Source organism: Elgaria multicarinata, chromosome 3, assembly GCF_023053635.1.
Source record: "Elgaria multicarinata webbii isolate HBS135686 ecotype San Diego chromosome 3, rElgMul1.1.pri, whole genome shotgun sequence".
Lineage (NCBI taxonomy): Eukaryota > Metazoa > Chordata > Lepidosauria > Squamata > Anguidae > Elgaria > Elgaria multicarinata.
The window spans coordinates 40,907,495-40,928,879 of NC_086173.1; the positions used below are offsets into that span (position 1 = coordinate 40,907,495).

Sequence of the window (21,385 nt, forward strand, 5' to 3'; positions counted from 1 at the left end):
TTTATGGTGATTGGCAATCCAGAGGTCCTGCTCCTCAGGGGCTGTGCAGCTCTCGTGTCAGGATATGGTTTGCCTTTGGGGACCTTCTTGTCTCATCTACTCGGCTTTGCAGCCAGAGTGGGGATGATGTGGGTCAGTCTCACCAAACACTCAAGTGTAGTTGGAAAGGGGGGCCGGGTCACCCGACCCCTGTTATCAGCTGAGTGGCTCGCCCTGAGGGGCAGGCTAGTTGCCTGAGGATAAATGAGCTAGATTCCCACATGTTCACGCACAGATCCATGGAGGGGAGAATCCCCATGATTAAATAAAGAGGCCCTATTTTACCCCAAGCTCTGGTGCCTGTGTTTTATTTCCGGGACTTCCTTCTCCACTCGCAATTCCCTTTTCCCCAGTACATAATTGAATTCTATGGGAAAGGGGTGTGTGTCATGGCTGAGTATGCCTAAAGCAGCTTCCCCAGCCTGGGTGTCCTCCAGATGTCTTGGACTACAATTCCCATCTTTCCCAAAACTTTCCAGAAGGCTAATAATGCATTTTTATTTGCAGGCTATCCTGGGGTTTGCTGTATGCTGTGTATGTTTTGATTATATCCAGCCTGCTGGTACTTCTTCTGAACAAATTTTATTTGACACTGAGCAGCTTTTCTGTCTTGTTTATTCTGGTCTTCCTTTATGGCATATCCTCCGTAAGTCTTTGGCCTTTGTTTTATTATCTTTCAATGGACTTCATTCATGATAGAAAGTGGCTAAAATAAAAACTGGTGAAATGTTTCAAATGAACCTTTCCAAATATTCCCCCCCCCATACTGCGGAATGGTATCCATGGTGGGATAATCTTCCTAGTGTGGATACCCTCCATCCATTGGAGTTTGATCCTGTTGATTATTTTGGATTGCTTGGTAGCTTTCGATACCATTGGCCAGGGTATGTTTCTGGATAGGCTGACTAGGTTGTGGTTTCTTTTTTAACCATTCATGGTGAAAGATGAGACACCCAAGAACTGGTTACCTATCAGAATGCAGTTCATACTGAGTGGTTGGAATCTTGGATTGGAAAAAGTTTGATGTAGAAAAAATAATCACACAGGCCTAGGGTTGCCATATTCTGAATCCACAAAACCAGGACAACTCTTTGGGGGGGGGGAAGGACTTTTCTTTCTCCCCTCTCTCCTTTCCTCTCCTTCATCCTCTCACCCCCATTCCCTCCCTCTCTCCCACTCACCCCCACAAAACTCTCTTCCCCCACAAATAACCCAGCAGCTCTACCCAGCGTTTACCCTAAAGCTGTGACCGCAACCAACCAAGCTCACCAAACTCTTTTGCATTGAATGGGACTCAGGCAGCCTGAGGAGAGCACGTGCACCTTTCCTTGCTGTTGTTCCTTTTCTACGCAGGCGCAGTAAGGTGAGTCGCGGTGAGTGACTCAGCTGAGCCTGTGGAGGAGCAGCGGCGCTCTGGAAAAGGCGCCAGATTGATGCATCTTTTTCTCTGCTGCCGCCACTCCACTGAGCAGGCTCAAGGCACCATTTCAGAAGTTGGAATTTCTCCAGCTGGCTGGACCAGGAATCCGGGATTCTTGACAGACTGGCCAAGACATTTTGGAAATGCTTGGAAACCATGACATTCCCGGTTTTCCAGGACATATGGCAACCCTACGCAGGCCTATGGGATATGTGTTTATTAAAAGTTACTTTGGTCTATTTATTGTGTCTTGTAAACTGATGGTTTTCTCTTTTCCAGATATGCTTCTGCTTCATGGTCAGTTCTCTCCTAAAGAAGCCTAAAACTACTTGCTTTGTCGTCTTTGTCCTCACTTTTTCTTTTGGAGCCCTCAGTATTGTTACAGTGCTGAATCTGCTTCCTGCAGCTTTGGAATGGATTTTAAGTGTCTTCTGCCCTTTTGTTTTTAGTGCGGCGATGTCAAAGGTAGAGTGCTATGCTTTATTTGGGATGGAAAATTCCAAACCCCTTATTTTTGGTGAAGCAGGTTGTAAACATGCCTGACACAGGGCAACCACCATTGTGGAATAGGCATTTTCATTCCTCTCGCCTCGTTAATCTGACTGTGAATGTATAGAGATCTGTGAATGAACACAAATGGTGCTCGTCTTCATTTTAGTCCATTGTTTCCTTCACTGGATTATGATCCATATGTTACTAGAAGGTTAGAGTCTGAACATTATTTAGGCTGATGAAAGGATTCTTTACATTTCAAACATTTGTTCTTCCCTCATATGGCTTTGACTGAAGCTTTGCTCTTTTAATACAGATTCTCCGTTTTCAAAAATATGGAAGAGCCTTCTGTTTGCCTGAGCTAATGCACGAATCATACGCTTACGTCCTGTTTTTTGACTGTGTTTTATATATGCTGCTGACTGTCTATTTTGACAAGGTTGTGCCTGGTAAGCAAACTGTAATTAATACTTTTTAGCTTGAAAATTGCATTTCTTCAGATAGCCTTTCCTTATCTCAGGTTAGCTTTTTGGAATTGCCTTGTATAACTTGGCAAGCCCCTCATTGCTGTGAAAATGTAACTTTGTGGAAAATAGCAAGGTTGAATGAAGCAGCATGACTAGCTACTCCTGTAGATTTATTAGCTCATACATTCAGTTTAAGATCCTGAATACAAAATATAGATACTGTGAAGACATGCTTAATTATTACTTTAGCCTTTAACTTCTAGTCTTGCTTTCACCAAGTCTTTTTTTTAAAGAAGCACATTTATATACAAAACTAAATTTCTTTCATTGATACAATGGCTTAGTTGCCATTTGCTTGCATGTGTGACTCTTTTTGTTTTCTGTGAACCAGGATGTGATGATTACACACTTCATAGTTTATTTCATTTATTTATTACATTTATATATTGTTCAATATTGAAACTCTCTGGGTGGTTTAGAACAAACCAAGATCCTAAACAAATCTGAACCATTGTTTTGGCGACAGGCTTGTTTTGAAGCTGTTGATAATTGTTTCTTGGTTCAGATGGAATGGGAAAGCATTAATTAGCGAGTTTCTGGTTTAACCACAGTTCGTGCAAATGGGTTGCGTGCAAAGTCAAAGGGCTGGTTCATGTTGCAGCTTAATAAGCCAAGATATGATTGTCCAAATGCAGCCAATATATCTTCTCAGTTATGGTCAAGTTATGCAACTTATTTCTCCTCTACAATATATTCACTCCTTGAATAGTCAACTTTTTAAATTACCTGCAACATCAGTTCTCCCCAATTGGTCAGTGAGACTTTACTATAGAGGAGCAATGTGAACTAATACATTTGAAGTAGGTGACATGTTCAGTGCTAAGAATAAGAATGTGCTGTATCTTTCCTCTTTGCCCAGGCATATGGCAGCACATTTTAATCACCCACATGTTTATTTTTAATGGTTTTTAATGCTTTATGTATGTATGTTCTGCGTCTTAGAATTTTAAATTTTGTATACTCATTTTTATCTCAATTTTAGAATTTCTGTAAACAGCCCAGAGAGCTCTAGCTATGTGGGCGGTATATAAGTGTAATACATAATAATAATAATAATAATAATAATAATAATAATAATAATCTTTTGATATACAAGGGTTTTGCTGTGTATGTTTATATTTTTGTTAGACAAATATGGAGTGCCCTATCCTGCCTTGTTTTTCCTAAAGAAGTCCTACTGGTGCAAATCAAGAAGGAGATATACTGGTTTTGCCCCTACTAATGAACGAAGCCATGGCAATATCTTCAGTGACAATGTTGAGCCCGTGCCTTCTGAATTTGATGGGAAGGAAGCCATTAGGTAAGAGAGAGAGAGAGAGAGAGAGAGAGAGATGTTTTTAAATCCAAAAGAGATTCAGGTGTGTGGATCAGGTTGTATCCTAGGAATGACTGACAACTGGTTCAGCCTATGCCTAGGAAATTATACTCTGTGTGATACATTTGCAGTGACATCGCAAAAGCTAAATATGGCCTGAATTTGAAGTACCTGCATATCATCACAAGCTGGGCCTTTCTCTCATGGCCATGATACATTGGGGTGATTGTGAAAATCTTATATAAGAATACTGTAGTGTGGGGCTTATTAGTAGAGGTGTACCAGACCAATTTTGGTTACTTTTCTTTGAAACTGAAACTTGAGCAGTGCAGATGTGTAGAAAATTTGGAAACTTTTTTTTTTTAAGTTCTAAACTCGCACTTTGGGCAGCTTGGGAAGGGAGAGGGATGAGGCAAAGGGGAGGTTAATGCATGTGCTGCAAACTGTGCATGTAATGTAACATGAGACACAGGCCATGGCTAGACTAGGCCTATATCCTGGGATTGTCCCGGGATCATCCCTGTGCATTCAAATGACACACAAGGGATCCCAGGAGCAGGGATTTGCTCCATTTGCCTGGGATAATCCTTAGGTCTAGCTAAGGCCACAGTGTGTGTATGCGAGTGTAATAATTAGGGGTGTGCACGGACCCCCCGCTCTGCTTCTCTTCCAGAGCCGCGATTTGTGGATCAGGCCGCTTCGCTCCGCCCCTGCTCCGCCCATGTCCGCTCCGCTCCGGAGCTCCGGATCCAGATCGGAGCTCCGTTTTCCCCCCCATAGGCTTGCATTAAGCTAAAAAAGTATACAACTTTTTTTCTGTGAAAGTTAGAAACCTCAAGTTTGGCACCATGACACCTCATGGGGGTATACACACGCACGCCAAGAATCAAGGCAATTCCATCATCCCCTGATTTTTGGGGAATTTATGAAAATCCAACACCCCATTCACACCCCTTTTGATAGCTCCGTCAATTTGCACGTTAGAAACCTCAAACTCGCCACCATGATAGCTTATCCAGGGATACACATGCATGCCCAGACTCAAGGCAGTCCCATCATCCCCTGATTTTTGGGGAATTTATGAAAATCCAACACCCCATTTGCAGACGTGGACTGTTCTCTGACATTTGGACAGATAAAAAAAAGGGAAGTGAGCACACTCACAGATGCCATCTAGACCCACAATCATGCCAAGGTACAAGGCAATCCCATCATCCCCTGTTTTTTGGCGGGGCTTAAACCTGCAGACATCTCAATGGGGCCAGTTCAAAGGAAATCCCAACATGCCATGAATTGGGGAGTAGAGATAAACCTATGAATCTTCTTCCACACTTGAAAAATGGATTTGGAACTTCCAAAAGTCTAATTGAGCGCAGGAAGGACTTCTCCCCTGAGTCAAAGCCAGACACACACAACATCCCTGCGAGGCGGGCAGGGGAGGAGGGAGGGAAGGCAGGCAGGCAGCAGACATTTCTGGGGGCATAAGGAAGTGAGCCAAGGATAAGCCAGTAATGCATATAAAATGGAATAAATAAATAAATAAATAAACGAAGGAGGGGTGGAATTAAAAGCAGCAGTGTTGCTGAATAAACAACAAGAAGAACTTTAAAAAAAAGGCTATATCTGTCTTTTACCAGTAATAGGGGGACGTGCCCAGGGGAGGGTGAAGCAGCTGCCAATTTGACTGGTCCTAGTGACCAGTCTTTTAAGAAGCAACGCTGTCAGTTCAACTCATGAAAGCCATTGCTCCAGCTCTACTAAGGAGTAAAGCTCTCACTTCAACTCATGATAGGCATTGCTTTACTCTCTTTGGAGGGCTCTGATAGCCCTCCAAGTACAGGAGAGAGTGGGGGCACGTCCACATGGCATGCCCTAGGGGAGCTCATCCCCTTGCACCACATCTTTTCAGTTGTTCCCCAAAGTTAGGGTGGGTAGCAGTGCTCTCTTATTATTGGCTTAGTAGTATATGATTTCAGGTTGTGTTTGTGCATTTGGTGGGGCTACTGTTTTAAAAAACACTGGGAAAAGTCCGTTCAGACGAAGAAAGAGAAGTTCCTAGAATTCCAAGTTACCCGTTTTGCCTATCCCCTCCTCCAACTTTGGGATCATGTCATCATGACCGGGAGTTGACTCTGCCCCTCAGCAATCAAAACAGGTAACCTTTTCCCCGCCTTTACCCTACTTTTTTAAAAATTCTAGCACGCGAACCACACCACACAGAGAGCTGAGAGTAGGCTCAAAATGACCCCCATCCACGACTGTCTAAGCACAAGAATTTTCAGAAAGATAGCTTCAAAAACAACCCAGTTATCCCCGATTCTTTTCCGCAATGCAATCCTATGGGTGAAATGTTTCAAGATGGCGATCGGATCGGACCGTGGAAACAGGAGCGCTCCGAAAATGGGCGCTTCTCTTCGCCTTGCTTCTAGGGGTCCACGGTCTGCTTCTACTCCGCCTCTGAGCAAGGCGGAGCAGGTCAATTCGCTCCTGCTTCTATGCTTCTAATCGGAGCGGAGCACATGCCTAGTAATAATGCTTACTCCTGTGAGCTCTTAGAGGGCTGGACCAATGAAAGGACAGACACAGGATGTTGAGAAATGGGGCTGAAGAAAAGTATCTTGGTGATAGAGAAAGAGAAGGCGAGGAGAAAGAGCTGAAAGGACACCAGAGGGAGAAGAGAGAGAGAAATCTTCCGTTACATGCTTTTGAACTTAAACTTCGAAAAATGATAAATGATCTTTTTTTAAAAGTCCATATTTTGGTTTTCACCTTTCCCAGTTTATTTGTAATGTATTTATTTTAAAAGTGTAAAGTTGTTGCATTCTTAGACTACTAGCCCCTGTGGCACCACAGTATTTGTACTAGCTATGATTAGAATGTAGCATTGTACTAATAGTTAATTGCTTCCCAATCTTTTAGACTAAACAATATTAAAAAAACATATAAAGTGAAGAGCGTGAAAACAGAAGCTTTGAGAGGTGAGATACCTTTAATTGCATTCTCTCCTTCCTTCCTTCCTTCCTTCCTTCCTTCCTTCCTTCCTAAAAATAGTAAGAAAAGCATTTATCTTTCTTCCTCCCCTCTCTCTCCCTGTGTGTGTCTATCCCACCAAATACGGCACTGCCTTTTATCCTACATGTGACAGAAAGCTATAAGATACCTGAGCATACAGCAACCTTATTCATTTGGACTAGCAAATGTCTTCCAATGCTTTTGCCCAAATCTTTTGAGGTGTCTTAGCCATCCCCAGTGGGTTTACATTTGCTTAACACACAGCATGCTAGGGATTGCTGGTTCCTAGAGGTGAATGGATTTCCTCTCTTCTGTCCCTTTATCGATCCCATCTACAGCTACTTCTGAATTCCTGTTCAACTTGGAACATTTCTAAAACTACTTCCACAGGTGTAACTTGAAACGTTGTATCCTGTATTTTTAATGGTTTTTGTTTTGATAATTGTAAACTGCCCAGATGGTGGTATAGAGATGATGATGATGATGATGACGATAATAATAAAAATAATAATGTATGCTACAGATTATTTCAATTCCTTCATTTCATTAATCACTTCCCCTGCTTCAGTAATATTGATGTGCATCTGTGCATCAATAACACTGCAAATAAAGGTGTCTTGATGTGATTGTATATATGATCACATCAAGAAAATTCTGGGGTGGTGGTGCATTTTTTTTAACCAATTTGCAGATGCATTTGGGTGCATTGATAAAGACCAATTTGCAAGTGCATTGATAAGATAGCATTATTAATTCACACTACACACACACTCATTGGTAAAACATCACACATGTCATATTGCGACTGCTTTTTTTGCCGTGTTTTATCAATTTACACATAAACATCAATAATTGAAAAGCAATTAAGAAAGGACAAATGAATTGAAGGTTGACTCAGAAGAAAGTCCTGTTGATTTCAGTGGAACTTGAGCTGCAATCTTATTTGAGAGTAAGTCCCAGTAGACATGTCTGGGATAGCACTGTAAGAATGCCTAGGATTGCATCCTCAGTGCACCTTGCCACGTTGAAGCTAACACAGTTTCTTGTGTACTAGACTTATCGTTGGATATTTATGAGGGCCAGATCACTGCAGTACTTGGTCATAGTGGCGCTGGAAAAACAACTCTGCTAAACATTCTCAGTGGACTTTCCAAACCATCTGATGGTAAGAATCCAGGCTTTATACTAAATTGAGGTGCTGTCCCAATCCAAAATCTGTTTACATGAGAGTCCTGCTGGTTCAGAACAAAGGAATATCTAGTCCAGCATCCAGTTTCACACAGATGCCCATAAGAACCCCACAAGTAGGACGTGACTGCTCCTGGTTGATAGTTCATAGAGGCATGTTGACTTGCCTTTGATTTCTAACCTTTTATACTTTGCATTGTAAGCTTTATTTTTGGTATGGGGCACACAGAATCCACACACACAGCTTCAAGCATCCAACCCTGTGTGTGTATAGTAAATGGGAAGCACAAAGCATTGGATTAACTGAACTTGACTCAAGTTTGATACCAAGTTTAGACAGATCAACCCTGAATCAATCTGGATAGAAGTGGGCCGTTTTCCAAAGAGCTGAATCAGGGTCCAAGTTAAAGAAGGGTGGGTAGGCTGGTGGACAGCTCAAGTTAATAGTATATGTTGCATTGGGTTGTTTCCAAGATCTTCCTTCCATGGCCTCTTCTGTCAGTGGGGCTACATCTTGACGGCGACGCATTTGTTCCACGAGCCCTCGAACCCCCGCATTTGCGCTCCTTCGCGTTATCCCCATGGCAAGGAGCGCAAATGTGGGTTTTCAAAACTAACCGGGAGGATGAGGAGGGGCAACTGCTGCTCCTCTCCCCACCGTTTCCCCCTCCTCCCCCGGTTCTGTGAGAGAACGAGTGTGGCAGGGTGTCCCCCCCAGTTTTTTAAGAAGACCCTTTCCGGCATTGCGCCCATGCATGGATGCACAACTGCACATCATTGCATGAGCATCCTCCATGGTTTTCATTTTCTTTTAACTTTGTTTTGCCTTTACTCACTTCTCTGGCATGAGTGCCCTTCTGCCCAATCCAGAGAAGCGCTGAGGCATTCCAACGGCGGCTTGGCTTGCTGGTCCACCCCCTCCTTCCCCCTCCTCCTGTCCTGCCATGGTGACCATTCAGGGCTTGCTATTGGCACCACACTGGATCAAGGCGACAGATGGCAAATGCACATATATGCCTTGCTGACAGGAAAAAGTCACAGTAAGTAGCCTACTGTTTTAAAGTGGAGCTTTGGGGGAATGCCTTGGGACAACTCTGCGATGGCAGCATCATATAGATAACCTGCCACCACTGCGGATCCATCCCAGGGCAGATCCCTCATCAAGACAGGCCCTGGGAGACTTTTGATCCAGTGAGGGTTTTTTCGTGAACGGGCTAGAGGTGATCTTCAGTGATTCCCAGCCCCCTCTGCAGTCCCCTGTGAATCATGTGTAACCTGTTCTGGAAGGATAGGGGATCCTTTGGAATAGTGGATAAGCATTATTGAGATGGGTGGTGTAGAGAGAGGGGGGAATTGTCAAAAATCATCTATCCTCCTTTATCCACCAGCAGGAGCATTCTCAACAGAACAGCACTGTACGATACGCCCACCAGCAGAATAAACTCTTGATCCAACCAACTGGTTTTGATAATTGATTTTTTTAAAATAAAATGACAGAAGTTTTAGTAGTTTAATTCCATCACATTCTAAAATAACTATTTGTCTACCCTATTCGAAAAGCTACCATGCCTTCTTTTTGCTTATGTATGCAGGTTCTGCAACCATAAACACATTCAATATATCTGAAAGGGAAGATATGGAACAAATAAGGGAAATAAGTGCTGTGTGCCCACAATTCAACGTTCAATTTGAGTTTTTAACAGTGAAAGAAAATTTAAAGACTTTTGCTAAAATAAAGGGGATTCCATCCAAAGACGTAGATAATGAGGTAGGTATGTATTCAGTTGGCATATTCTGTTGGCAATGGCAAACATTTATATAATGCAGACATCTGTTTCTTGTAAGCTAGCTTCATGTTTGGGACAAGGCTTCAAATTCCTGTCCTGCTCTGTTCTGCTTGTATTCATGTTCATTCAGCCAATCCAGAGATAGTTGTGTTTTGAAATCTATTGACTTGGGTACAACTGGTTTTCTTTGATTGGAAGCAGGATATCCTGAATATTTTTCTAATATTGTAGTTATAATGATATATACAACTGAGTATTTGTCTAGGACCATCTTTATTTTCAATATCATGCGGAGGAAGAATCCTTGATCTTATTATTTTATGTTACCAGTTTAGTATTTTCCATAGGATTTATTTAAATATGCTCTCCCCAGCAAAACTTCCTTTAGATGGTTTCAGATTCTTATTGGGACCATGCATATTAGATCTGAAATGTGTGAGCAGTCCTAAATGCTCTTACCTGAGGGATGGTCCAATTGATCACAATTGGATTTGGTACTAAGTAAACATTCATAGGATTAAGCAAGTAGGCCCTGGTTTTGGTAATCCAAATGTTTATTTTTTTCTGAACACTTTGATTGCACATACTAAAAAATCAAAGCAGAACAGTAGCAATTTAACCAAAAATATAAAACGATGTGACTGCATACTCATAAAGACCCTATTCAAAAGACACGCTAAGCCACAGTGCTTAAGCATTTTGAGCTAAACGTTATGGCTTAGTGTGTTGTGTGAACCATCCCTCTCCATGATGGCTACATAACCATGGTTTAAACAAGCTCACCAACCATTTGCTACAAAAGGATTAGAGGCCTAATCAATGGTGCTCTGCCAGTTGAAGTAGGAAGACTCTTTTTATTTCATTGATAATAAGGCAAATAACAAAAACTAAAATGGGAAGGTAACCAAGGAAACACTAAAATGTGATAGTTTGGCAGTGAAATCGTCTAAATACTCTAAAAAATTCTGTTAGCATATAATGTCAATTCTAGGGACAGAACCTAATCTGGAAGCACCCTATATTTTATACAGTATCTATAATATCTTATTAGCATCCAAACCCATATAAGATCTATGGTTACACATAACCTGTACCTTTCAACTGAGTAAGAGGCTGAAAAGGAAGATAAGAAGAAACCCCAAAGTTCCAATGTCTGGGAGTTTGACATTTCCATTAATAAACTCTCCAGGTGCAGAAACTATTGACCCTCATGGATATCAATGCCATCCAAGACTCCCAAGCTAATCGTTTAAGTGGCGGTCAGAAACGGAAATTGGCCCTTGGGATAACCTTCTTAGGAGACCCTCAGGTAAGACATGATCAGACAAAAAGGCCTATTACATGTACTGCGTAAGTATATTTATTTAATAACGGTGATATTTCCCTTTTAATTGGTATTCTTCATAGGTCTCTCTACTGGTGGTTTTTCATTGATCTCTCTGTGTTGCGTTGTGGAACTCCCAATTCTGGTTGGTGTGGCTACTTCTTAGGAATGCATGGTGTTCGTGCCTTCCTTCCTGCAGGGAGATGATCAATGTTGGAAAGTGAAAGATTTGGCACATAGTTCTCTTGTTTCTCCTTCCTTGGTAGATCCAATTGTCTTCTCAAAAATTTCTCTCAAGATATTTTTGGGTTTTATATGTAAAGTGAAGTTTTCACATTTATATAAAATTAGCTTCAATCGCAAAATACAATAACATTATTTAAAACTTTAAAAACCACAGAATTGTGCAAATGTTTTATGTGATCATAAAAATAAGGCATAACAACACTGAACACTAATTGCTAATTGCTCTATGTGATTGAATTTAAAAATGTAAATACATGCCTGCCTGCAGGTCTTATTATTAGATGAGCCAACTGCAGGACTGGACCCTTATTCCAGGCACAAAGTGTGGACTCTCTTGAATGAGCGCAAAGCGGGTCGGGTCACGCTCTTCACTACTCAGTTCATGGATGAAGCTGATATTCTTGCAGGTGAGTAGAGTCTCTCCTGGTAAAGCTGTTCAGACAGATAGGCATAAATGGGGGAAAACACAGATGTGTTGCTTGGGAGCTTGGGATGTTAATATCTTTTCCTAGTATGCTACCTGCACTATTCCCATTTCTCTCTGTTGGAACAAAAAGGTATTCTACCACTGTGGACCAAGTGCTCAATATTCTGTCAGCTCAGGGTCAGCTTCACAGCTTGTTTCATGCCCACTGGTCTCTTCTTCTACCCCTTCTACTCCAGTGGCCTTTGAAGTACTTTGCCTCTTAACCTTATCCTTCCCTTGCACAGTATCAGCTGCTCTGTCTTTATTTTTCATTCCATTGTAAACATTAACACCAGGATGACCGAGATGGAAAGGTCCCTCCCAGCATTCTTTGCAGGAAGTTTTTGCATCCATTTTATTATGTACCATTTCAGGTAATTATTTTAGTTAAGGTTGGCCCTGAGACCACAAAGTGCTGCAGCTACTATTATTATTATTATTATTATTATTATTATTATTATTATTATTATTATTATTATCATCATCATCATCATCATCATCATCATCATCATCATCTCCTTTCTCTCTTGTGGCAGTTTTTCTAGATGAACATGATGGGCTTTGCTTTACAGATCCAGAAATTTCCTGACTATTGAACATGTTTAAGTATGACTGCTTTCTGGAAGTTGGTGTGGATGTATTTTGGTAGGCCTAGGCAGGATCTACACTATTGCTTTAAAATGGTTCATAACAGTAGTGATAACTCTTGAGGCCCAGGACACACTCCATATACAGATTTCAAACTGTTTTCAAAGTGTCATATCCTGCTTAGTGTAGATCTGGAGTTTTCTGTAAAATATTTTGATATGTTGCTGGTGACTGATGTGACTAACAGAATAACTGTAACTTTTTCATGATGATGATGATTAGCATTAATATATGTATTCTAACTTCCTCCATGTTCAGAGGAGCATTTTGGACAGACTGCCAACAATCCTCAATCTGGCTATTCTGAGAGAGGTTGCCATTTGTCCAAGGCTACCCAGGGAGCTTAATCACTGAGCGAGTAGGAATTGGAATGAAGATTACTCAAATTCAACACTCCAGCCACTTCATTATGCTTGCTCAACTCCCATTCAAACAAATACATTTGTTTGCAAGCCTTGCTATGACACTTGTAGAGCTTGCTTCTTTGCGTGTATTCATGAGTCATGTGCTTGTAAGTAGGATCATTTGATACCAAGCCAGCCTCCTTTGGGATTCTTTTTTTTTTTAGTTGTGTACTTCATTTCGATTCTGCCCAATAGCTGAAGCTCTTTGGGTGGTTTACAAAAATTAAAACCATAAACTCCAACTTAGAGTATAAAATATGGATGCTTAAACCACAATATAAAACCATAATATAAAAGTCCAACCAGAATAAAACTGAGCAGCAATGCAGGGATTTAAAATACAGATGTAAAACTGCTGAGTTAAAAGACTAGGATGATAAAATGCTAGAATATTGGGAAAATAGTAAGGTCTGTACTTGACACTGGAAAGACTACAACGTAGGTGCCAGGCAAACCTCTCTAGAGAGCTCATAGCCAGGGTGCCACAGCAGAAAAGGCCCTCCTTTTCTGCATTTCCACTTCTAAATAACCAACCACTATACCTTCCCTTCTGATACTTCCATTTCATAGTTAGTGTTTGGTAAACAGAATGTCTTACTATTGAATGAGGTATCTAAAACAAGGATTTTTCTTTTCTTTTCTTCTCTTTTTCTCTAGACCGAAAAGCTTTTATTTCACATGGCAGATTAATATGTGCTGGATCATCTTTGTTCTTGAAGAAAAAATGGGGTATTGGCTATCATTTGAGGTACTCTGAATTTGGCAACGTTGTACTTTTACCTGGTTATGTAGTAGTAAAGTTTATTTAGCATAACTGACATGTATCTATATAGACAATTGATATTGTAAGGCTTATGACTTGAGATCTACCAGACTGATTTGGTTCAATTTTGTTTTGAACTGAAGCTTGAGCAGTGTAGATGTGCACAAATTTTGGAAAGTTCAAAATAGTTCAAAGCTTGAACGTTAACAGCTATTAATTTCCTCTGTGCCAAACAGGCAGGGCAGCACCTCCACCAGCAGCCTGCCCAGCCCTGCTCAGCCAAACAGTGTGGCGTAATGTCAGGCCCTGAACACAGCCAGGAGGTTAGGCTGTCGCTGGGACAGAGGCGTCCAATCGGAGTGTGTGAGGGAGGGGGTGGGGCTGCACCACATGCAGATGTCAGAGGGGGGATTCGCTATGCTGCATTTGCAGGAAAGGTGCAGGACTGCTAGCACCATGGCAACATGGGCTTTACACTAGTCCACAGACACAAACACTATTTTATGTATTCATAGGAGGATTATGCCCTTCCTTTTCATTTCCAAAATGGAACCTCTCTAGGCAGTTTACATAAGTAAAATGAATAAGTAAAATGACTAATTAAAAACAATTATCAAATAAAAAATAAAGAGAGAAACAATATACAAAAAGGCATCAGTTAAATTTTTTAAAAAAACTAGTGCAGACTCAGACAAAGAAAAAATAATTAAATAGAGGTAATTTGAAATTTGATGGAACAGCAAAATTTTCAGTTGATGGTAGAACATCAGCAAAGAGGGAGATGGATCAACCTACTAAGTCAGGGAGTTCCACATCCGGAGTTCCATAACTGAAAATGCCCTCTTATATATTCCCACATCCCAGCCTCTTTCTGTCACTTTCCCTGAAGCCTCGAAGCATAGCGCTTTCCCCATGTATACCCACCAAGCTTTAAGATTTTCAAAGGAGGTCACATTCATCATTCCATGACCAACAGAATTTTGTTGCAAGTTGCTTCGAAGGTGGGCCTTCCTGGTGGCAGTTCCCACCCTCTGGATCACCGTCCATAGTGTAGTTTTGAAGGCAGAAAATGTGGTATGATTTAAATGCCTCTTGAAAATGCACTTACTCAACTATGCTTTCTCTGGTTTGTCATTAGTTGCAATTAATCATTTGCTGCTCCAACTTTCTGTTCCTTTTATTGCTTTTATTGTTACTGTCGTTGACATTGTTTTTAATACTGTTTTATAAATGTGATTTTAAAAAAATATTTATATGTAAATCACTTAAAGGTTTCATTTAATTATAGTGGTATATACATAATAGTAAGGATGTGGAGGATAATTTGTCCACTACAGAGGGGTTGATTCAAGCCCCTCTGAACTTGGAGCACCATTAACGCATCCCACTAACAACACCAAACCTTACACATGCCCTGCTTGATGACTGAGGGCAGATATTGTTTGAGGCAGAGCTATGGTTGTCTTGGCCCCCATCTTTATGGTGGCGCTTTGGCGCCACGAGGCGCCTTGCACCCGCACTTGCGTTCCTTCCCAGCATCGGCATGGGAAGGAAGGCAAGTGCAAATTTTCCCGCCCCGCGCCTCTGGAAAAGTAAAAATAAAAAATAAAACAGGGGGGAGGAGAGGAACAGGGCAATTCCACCCCCCTCATTTTTTATTTTATAATCTTTATCTGTGAAAGTCTGTAGATACAGATAATAAAAATAAAAAACGGGGGGGGGGGGGGAGAGGAATGAGGCAGCCAGAGGAAGATGCAAGAGGGACTGGGTGAACCACATCTCCTCCCTCTAGCTGCCAGTTTCTCTCCCCATTTTTTTTATTTTTTTTAATCTGTATCTGCGGATACAAATAATATTTTTTTTAAAAAAGGGGGGGAGAACGACCCATTCCTCTCCTCCCCCCATTTTATGTTTTTTAACCTTTCCAGAGGCGCAGGGCTGCCCATGGCGACCAATCAGGGGGCACCATGGACTCCGCTGCCAAAAAAGTCGGTGTGAGTGCCTGACTTGTTTGGAGTGGAGTTTCCAGGGTTTGTCCCTGGATGGCTTCACAATGGTGGCTGCATCATGTAGATGAAGTGCCACTAACACAAAGCCACCCCGGGGCAAAACCATCATGTAGACATGCCCTTGGTGGCTACAAAATTCATGACTGAGGGGTTGGGTGCTCAGCATGGATGTTGACATCTCGGTGCACCTATACCTTCCTATTAATTTTTATTATTATTATTATTTATTTATATAGCACCATCAATGTACATGGTGCTGTACAGCGTAAAACAGTAAATAGCAAGACCCTGCTGCATAGGCTTACATTCTACTAAAATCATAGTAAAGCAATAAGGAGGGGAAGGGAATGCAAACACGCACTGGGTAGGGTAAAACTAACAGTATAAAGTCCGAGCAACATCAAGTTTTAAAAGCTTTAGGAAAAAGAAAAGTTTTTAGCTGAGCTTTAAAAGTTGCGATTGAGCTTGTAGATCTCAAATGTTCTGGAAGAGCGTTCCAGGCGTAAGGGGCAGCAGAAGAGAAGGGACGAAGCCGAGCAAGGGAAGTAGAGACCCTTGGGCAGGCGAGAAACATGGCATCAGAGGATCGAAGAGCACGAGCGGGGCAATAGTGTGAGGTGAGAGAGGAGAGATAGGAAGGAGCTAGACAGTGAAAAGCTTTGTAGGTCAACAGGAGAAGTTTATATTGGATTCTGAAGTGGATTGGAAGCCAATGAAGAGATTTCAGAAGTGGAGTGACATATTAAGATCTATTATACCAATTTTGGTAGGATGGAGTGCCACAGGATGAATTTAGGAACTGGTAAAGTGTCCAAATGGATCAGGAGGTGAGGAGATCTCCTAACTGCCCAGCTCTCCCTATAATCATATGAAAGTTAGAAAGCAATATTTGGGGATACTTCCAGATGAAGCTTTTAAAGTGCTTTCACCTTGCTTTGTAGTTCATAGGATTTTACAGGGGGTTCCGCACAGTGTCGCCATCACAAAATGGAAGACAACCTCTTTAATATCTCCTGTTTCAACTATATTTATAACTTCTGCTTGGGAGTGCTTTTTGTACTTTTTTTTTTTTTAAAAAAAGAAAATTTATGCAACTCCATGATGTGTACTTGATGAACTATAAGGAATCCATCATTTCAATTTCCAATCCATTTTGTCATCTGTTTCAAATGAAATTCTTCCACTTTGCCCCTGAGAATAGTGCTATGTGAAGGGAAATTCTTCGATACATACGTCATTTCAAGTTATATATAGGTGCTTCTAATCAGCTGTTTTGTCATATGGAAAGAAAAATGGAACACATTATTTAGCCCCCCTTTCTCATTATGTGAATGAGGGAGTACAATTGCATAATAAAAATCTAGTCTCCAAGTAAAAGAATAAAGAATGCAGCTCCATTTTGGGGTCAGGAGAGCACACTGCCAGTCTGCACTTGCATGTGAATAAACTCATCTGTGCACAATGCCCACTAAGGAATAAAGAAGTAGGTGGAGGAAATTGCTGGCAGAGGGGAGGGAAGAGGTATTAGAGGGACGAAAAAGCACTTTTTGCTGCAAGCCATATACCTCTGCCCACATGTCTGGACAGGAGAGGGTAAGATAATGTAAGAGAAAATGACAAGACACCTTCAGCAGTATGGAGGGTACATTGCAATTCTGCCTTTAAAAAGCAATGGAAAACAACCTACGTCCTCAAGAAGGCTTCCATCTAGAAGGGCCCTTAGACAATTTTGATTTTTTAGGATTTTTTTTTAATAATTTTTATTTGTTTTCTACACTATATAAACATACAACATTACAATAATAATAATGATAAAAAGAAAACATCAAACAACTGCTACATACATATTGAATAAATGTTGAGTACATATATGTTGAATAAGTATTACCTATACATTATCATACTACAACATAATCATTCTTAACATCAAAGTGCACCCCCCACCTCGGGATCTATTCCTGAGTCCAAAATCTGATCGTTTCTTCTGCTGGCGGTTTCCCACTTCCCTTAGTAAACACAAATATTAGGAACTGTTTCCAGATTCCTTCAAACTCATTTATTTTAGATACGCCTTTTCTCCACTTAATATTACATGTCAGTTTATCATTAATGGCTATATCCCATACTTCTTTGTACCATTCTTCAATAGAATATTCCCCTTGAATCTTCCAGTTCCTAGCTACCATCAATCGTGCTGCAACCAGCAAACTCGATATCAGCTCTATAGTTTCTTTTCCACACTTTATATCTTCAAATAGTGACAGCAATGCTATCTTTGGTGTTTGTTCTATTTTCATTCCCACTATTTCTTCAATTTCTGAAAACACCATCTTCCATAATCTTTGTACATATTTGCATTGCCACCACATATGTAAATACGTTCCTTTTTCCCCACAACCTCTCCAACAATTTGCTGAATGCTGATCATTTATCTTATTCAATCTAATCGGGGTTAGGTACCACCTCCATAAAATTTTAAAATAGTTCTCCTTTATTCTCACTGATAAACTTCTCAACACTCTTTGTTTCCATAGTCCCTCCCATCTCCGTCGCCCTATTTGTACCTTCAAATCTGACTCCCATACCATTTTCTCTGAGTTCTCTCTAAACTCCTTTTCTAACAATATTTTATATATTTCACTCATATTTCACTCCCTTTTAAAACTATACTACCTCCTTTCCCTTTTCCCTTATTTACTATTAACTCTTCAAACTTCGTCATCTTTCTACAAACTCTATTATCTTTAATCCATTTTTTATTCCATTGTTCTAATTGCCCATATTCTAACCAAGATAATTTTTTCTCCTTTAACAATTTTTCCATATCCTCTCTTGTTTTTATATCTCTTAACCAATCCTTTAGTTTCATTTTGCTTTTCTCTTTTAATATTTTACATAATCTACCCTTCAGATCCTCTGGGAAATTCTTTAACATTATTATCGGTGCTAAAGGAGAGTTGCTCGGAAGCAGCTTCCCTTTAAATTTACTCCAGATTTCCCATTGAGTCCTCAGGAGTGGATTATCTATACTTCCAACCCACTTTCTCCCTCCATCTTTAAAAAAGACATTGTCCAAGCTCATCTCTACGTTAATTATAATTTTTTCTTCCATCCAATATAAATCTCCTACTCCTATAATTGCTTCTACAATATGTCTTAATCTATTTGCTACGTAGTATAATTTTATATTTGGGAGACCCAATCCACCCTTTTTTTGGCTTAGATACCAATTATTTTTATTCACTCTTGCTCTCTTTTCTCCGTTACAATATTTATTAATGATATTTTGCCAACTTTTTATCTCAATTTCTGATATTTTTAATGGTAACATCCTAAACACAAAATTAATTTTAGCTAATATCTTGATTTTTATTAAGGCTATTCTTCCAAACCAAGATAAATTTAATCTTTTATATTTCTCCAATTTCTCTAATACCTCTTTCTTTAATAATATATTTTGGAATATATTATTCCAAAATATATTATTTTGGAATAATATATGCACTTGTTGTGCTAGTGAGACAATTGCTAGTTGGGACTAGATCTTGGATACTTTACTTAGAGAATATTCTAAAGAAATGAATGCAAATTTTGGTCATCGGTGTCTAAATACAATTTTAATATGAACAGAATGCATGTAAATGAAAGCTGTGATTCTGAGAGAACAACATCCCTGGTCAAACAATATATCCCTGATGCCAAATTATCTGGACAACGTGAAAATGAGCTGAGGTATACACTACCCTTACAAAAAGTGGATAAATTTCCAGGTAATTATCAATTTCAATTAGTAACAAAAATACCATTGAAATCATCTATAAATGTCCAGTTAGTTGTTGCTTAGATTTGATTGATGGATGGATGGATTTACTCCAGTTATTAGTTGTTCAATAACCAACGTTCTCTGGGCAACCTTCAGATTAAAACACATTAAAATTACCATTCATAAACACCAGGCAATAACAGCAGAAACAACTATCAAAGTGAACCGCCCAGAGAGCTTCGGCTATTGGGCGGTATAAAAACGTAATAAATAAATAAATAAATAAATAAAGTAGAGGTTAACATAATTTTGGAACAAGAATAATCTTTGCAAAGTATGCACACGCACGCATGCACGCACGCACACACACACACACACATGTATAGCCTGGAAAAATAAAAGAAACTTCTTTACTTGGCACCTAAATGCCATGAAAGTGTGCACCAGGCAAGCCTCTCTTAACAGGTTACTCTTTTACAAGGCTGGTATTGGGCTTTGAAATTGTTATCATAAAGTAGAAGGACAAAACATAACTAGGTATGTGGGCTTTTCTCCCTGTCATGTAGCCCTGTTCTGTGACATGGACAGACAGACAGACCTTGGGATTGTTAATTATGGGGTCACCATGACAACTCTGGAAGATGTCTTCTTGAAGGTGGAGGGAAATGAAACCATTGACGAAGAAGGTAAAGTATTGTTCCAAATAATGTACCTTCTAGCAGTGCTTCCTGCCATGGTTGTGAAGGTAGCTCAGTGGTAGAGCAACTGCTTTGCATGCAGAAGGTCCCAGGTTCATTCCCTGGCATCTCCAGATAGGGCTAGGAAACTGGGGACCCTGTAGAGCTACTGCATGCCAGTGTCAACTCTACTAGGGTAGACATAGCTTCCTAGGCTCCTAAATTGTGACTTTGGGACTATAAATATTTATTTTATTTGTAGCTCGTCTTTCTCTCCAAAACACAGCCCTCAAGGCAGCCAAATGAGTACAACCTCCGTTCCCCATCTCTTTAGATCTGGGAGAGGACGTGGGATGGTCTTTCACAGAGAGGGTGCACAGCTCCTTTCATTAGGGTGTGCACCTAAGGCCCCCATTGAAGCAGGTGGGAGAAGGAAGCACATTATACCTTCCACACTGCACAGCTGCTACATTACTGATGCTAGAGTAATAATTTTTTAAAAGAAGATTCCACACATGTGCTGAGTTTCACATTTTAAACCCACTTAAGGTGCAATCCTATGGCATGTTTGGAAAGAAAAAGAGTCATGCAACTCTTAGTATGCTCCAGCCAGCCATGCTGGCTAGGGACTTCTTGGAGTTGTAGAATTTTTTTTCCTGTCTAAACATGCATAGGATTGTGCCTTTAACTTATCATGTCATAGTAAGTATAACTAAATAAAATAGGATTTCCCTCTGCTGCTCGGGTGCTGAACATACTTAAATGGAGTAAGCACCATTTTGTTATAGGAAAGGATAATATATGTATTCAAATTTAAAACAAGTATCTGTCACCATGTACAGAGTTTTCCCATGGAAAACCAAGCTGGTTCACGGTTATGTTTATTTGATTGGGACTGGAATGCAGTTACACATGACTGAAGGAGAGTCACTGTATGTATGTTTAGGGACACTAATAACTGCTGTACCTAATAGAGTGTTTAATTGTGGTTTAAAAAGCCCACAGTTGTCTATTTTATTTCTGCAATGGCTTCATCTTTATCCCCTTCTCCTGCCTTTTCTCCTTACTTTTTCAAGCTGAAATTCTATGCACATTTACCTCAGTAAAGCAGCAGTTTCTGCAGCTGAAACTCTCCCCACGGCCTGAGTTCGATCCCAGCGGAAGCTGGTTTCAGGCAGCCGGCTCGGGTCGACTCAGCCTTCCATCCTCCTGAGGTCGGTAAAATGAGTACCCAGTTAGCTGGGGGAAAGGTAATAACGGCCGGGGAAGGCAACGGCAAACCACCCCACTATAAGGCCTGCCAAG

At 40.5% G+C, this 21,385-nt stretch overlaps 1 protein-coding gene across 1 annotated transcript in view; it reads left to right on the forward strand.

The window, feature by feature from the left end:
• Window positions 1–21,385, forward strand: part of LOC134394520 (ATP-binding cassette sub-family A member 10-like) — an 80,243-nt gene that overhangs the window by 16,894 nt on the left and 41,964 nt on the right. The window contains exons 7-18 of the mRNA XM_063120051.1: window positions 547–685; window positions 1,739–1,924; window positions 2,268–2,400; window positions 3,607–3,778; window positions 6,713–6,771; window positions 7,860–7,970; window positions 9,586–9,761; window positions 10,970–11,089; window positions 11,619–11,757; window positions 13,526–13,616; window positions 19,271–19,410; window positions 19,970–20,089. Of these exons, the coding sequence (XP_062976121.1) occupies window positions 547–685; window positions 1,739–1,924; window positions 2,268–2,400; window positions 3,607–3,778; window positions 6,713–6,771; window positions 7,860–7,970; window positions 9,586–9,761; window positions 10,970–11,089; window positions 11,619–11,757; window positions 13,526–13,616; window positions 19,271–19,410; window positions 19,970–20,089 (1,586 nt within the window). The remainder of the gene's footprint in view (window positions 1–546; window positions 686–1,738; window positions 1,925–2,267; window positions 2,401–3,606; window positions 3,779–6,712; window positions 6,772–7,859; window positions 7,971–9,585; window positions 9,762–10,969; window positions 11,090–11,618; window positions 11,758–13,525; window positions 13,617–19,270; window positions 19,411–19,969; window positions 20,090–21,385) is intronic.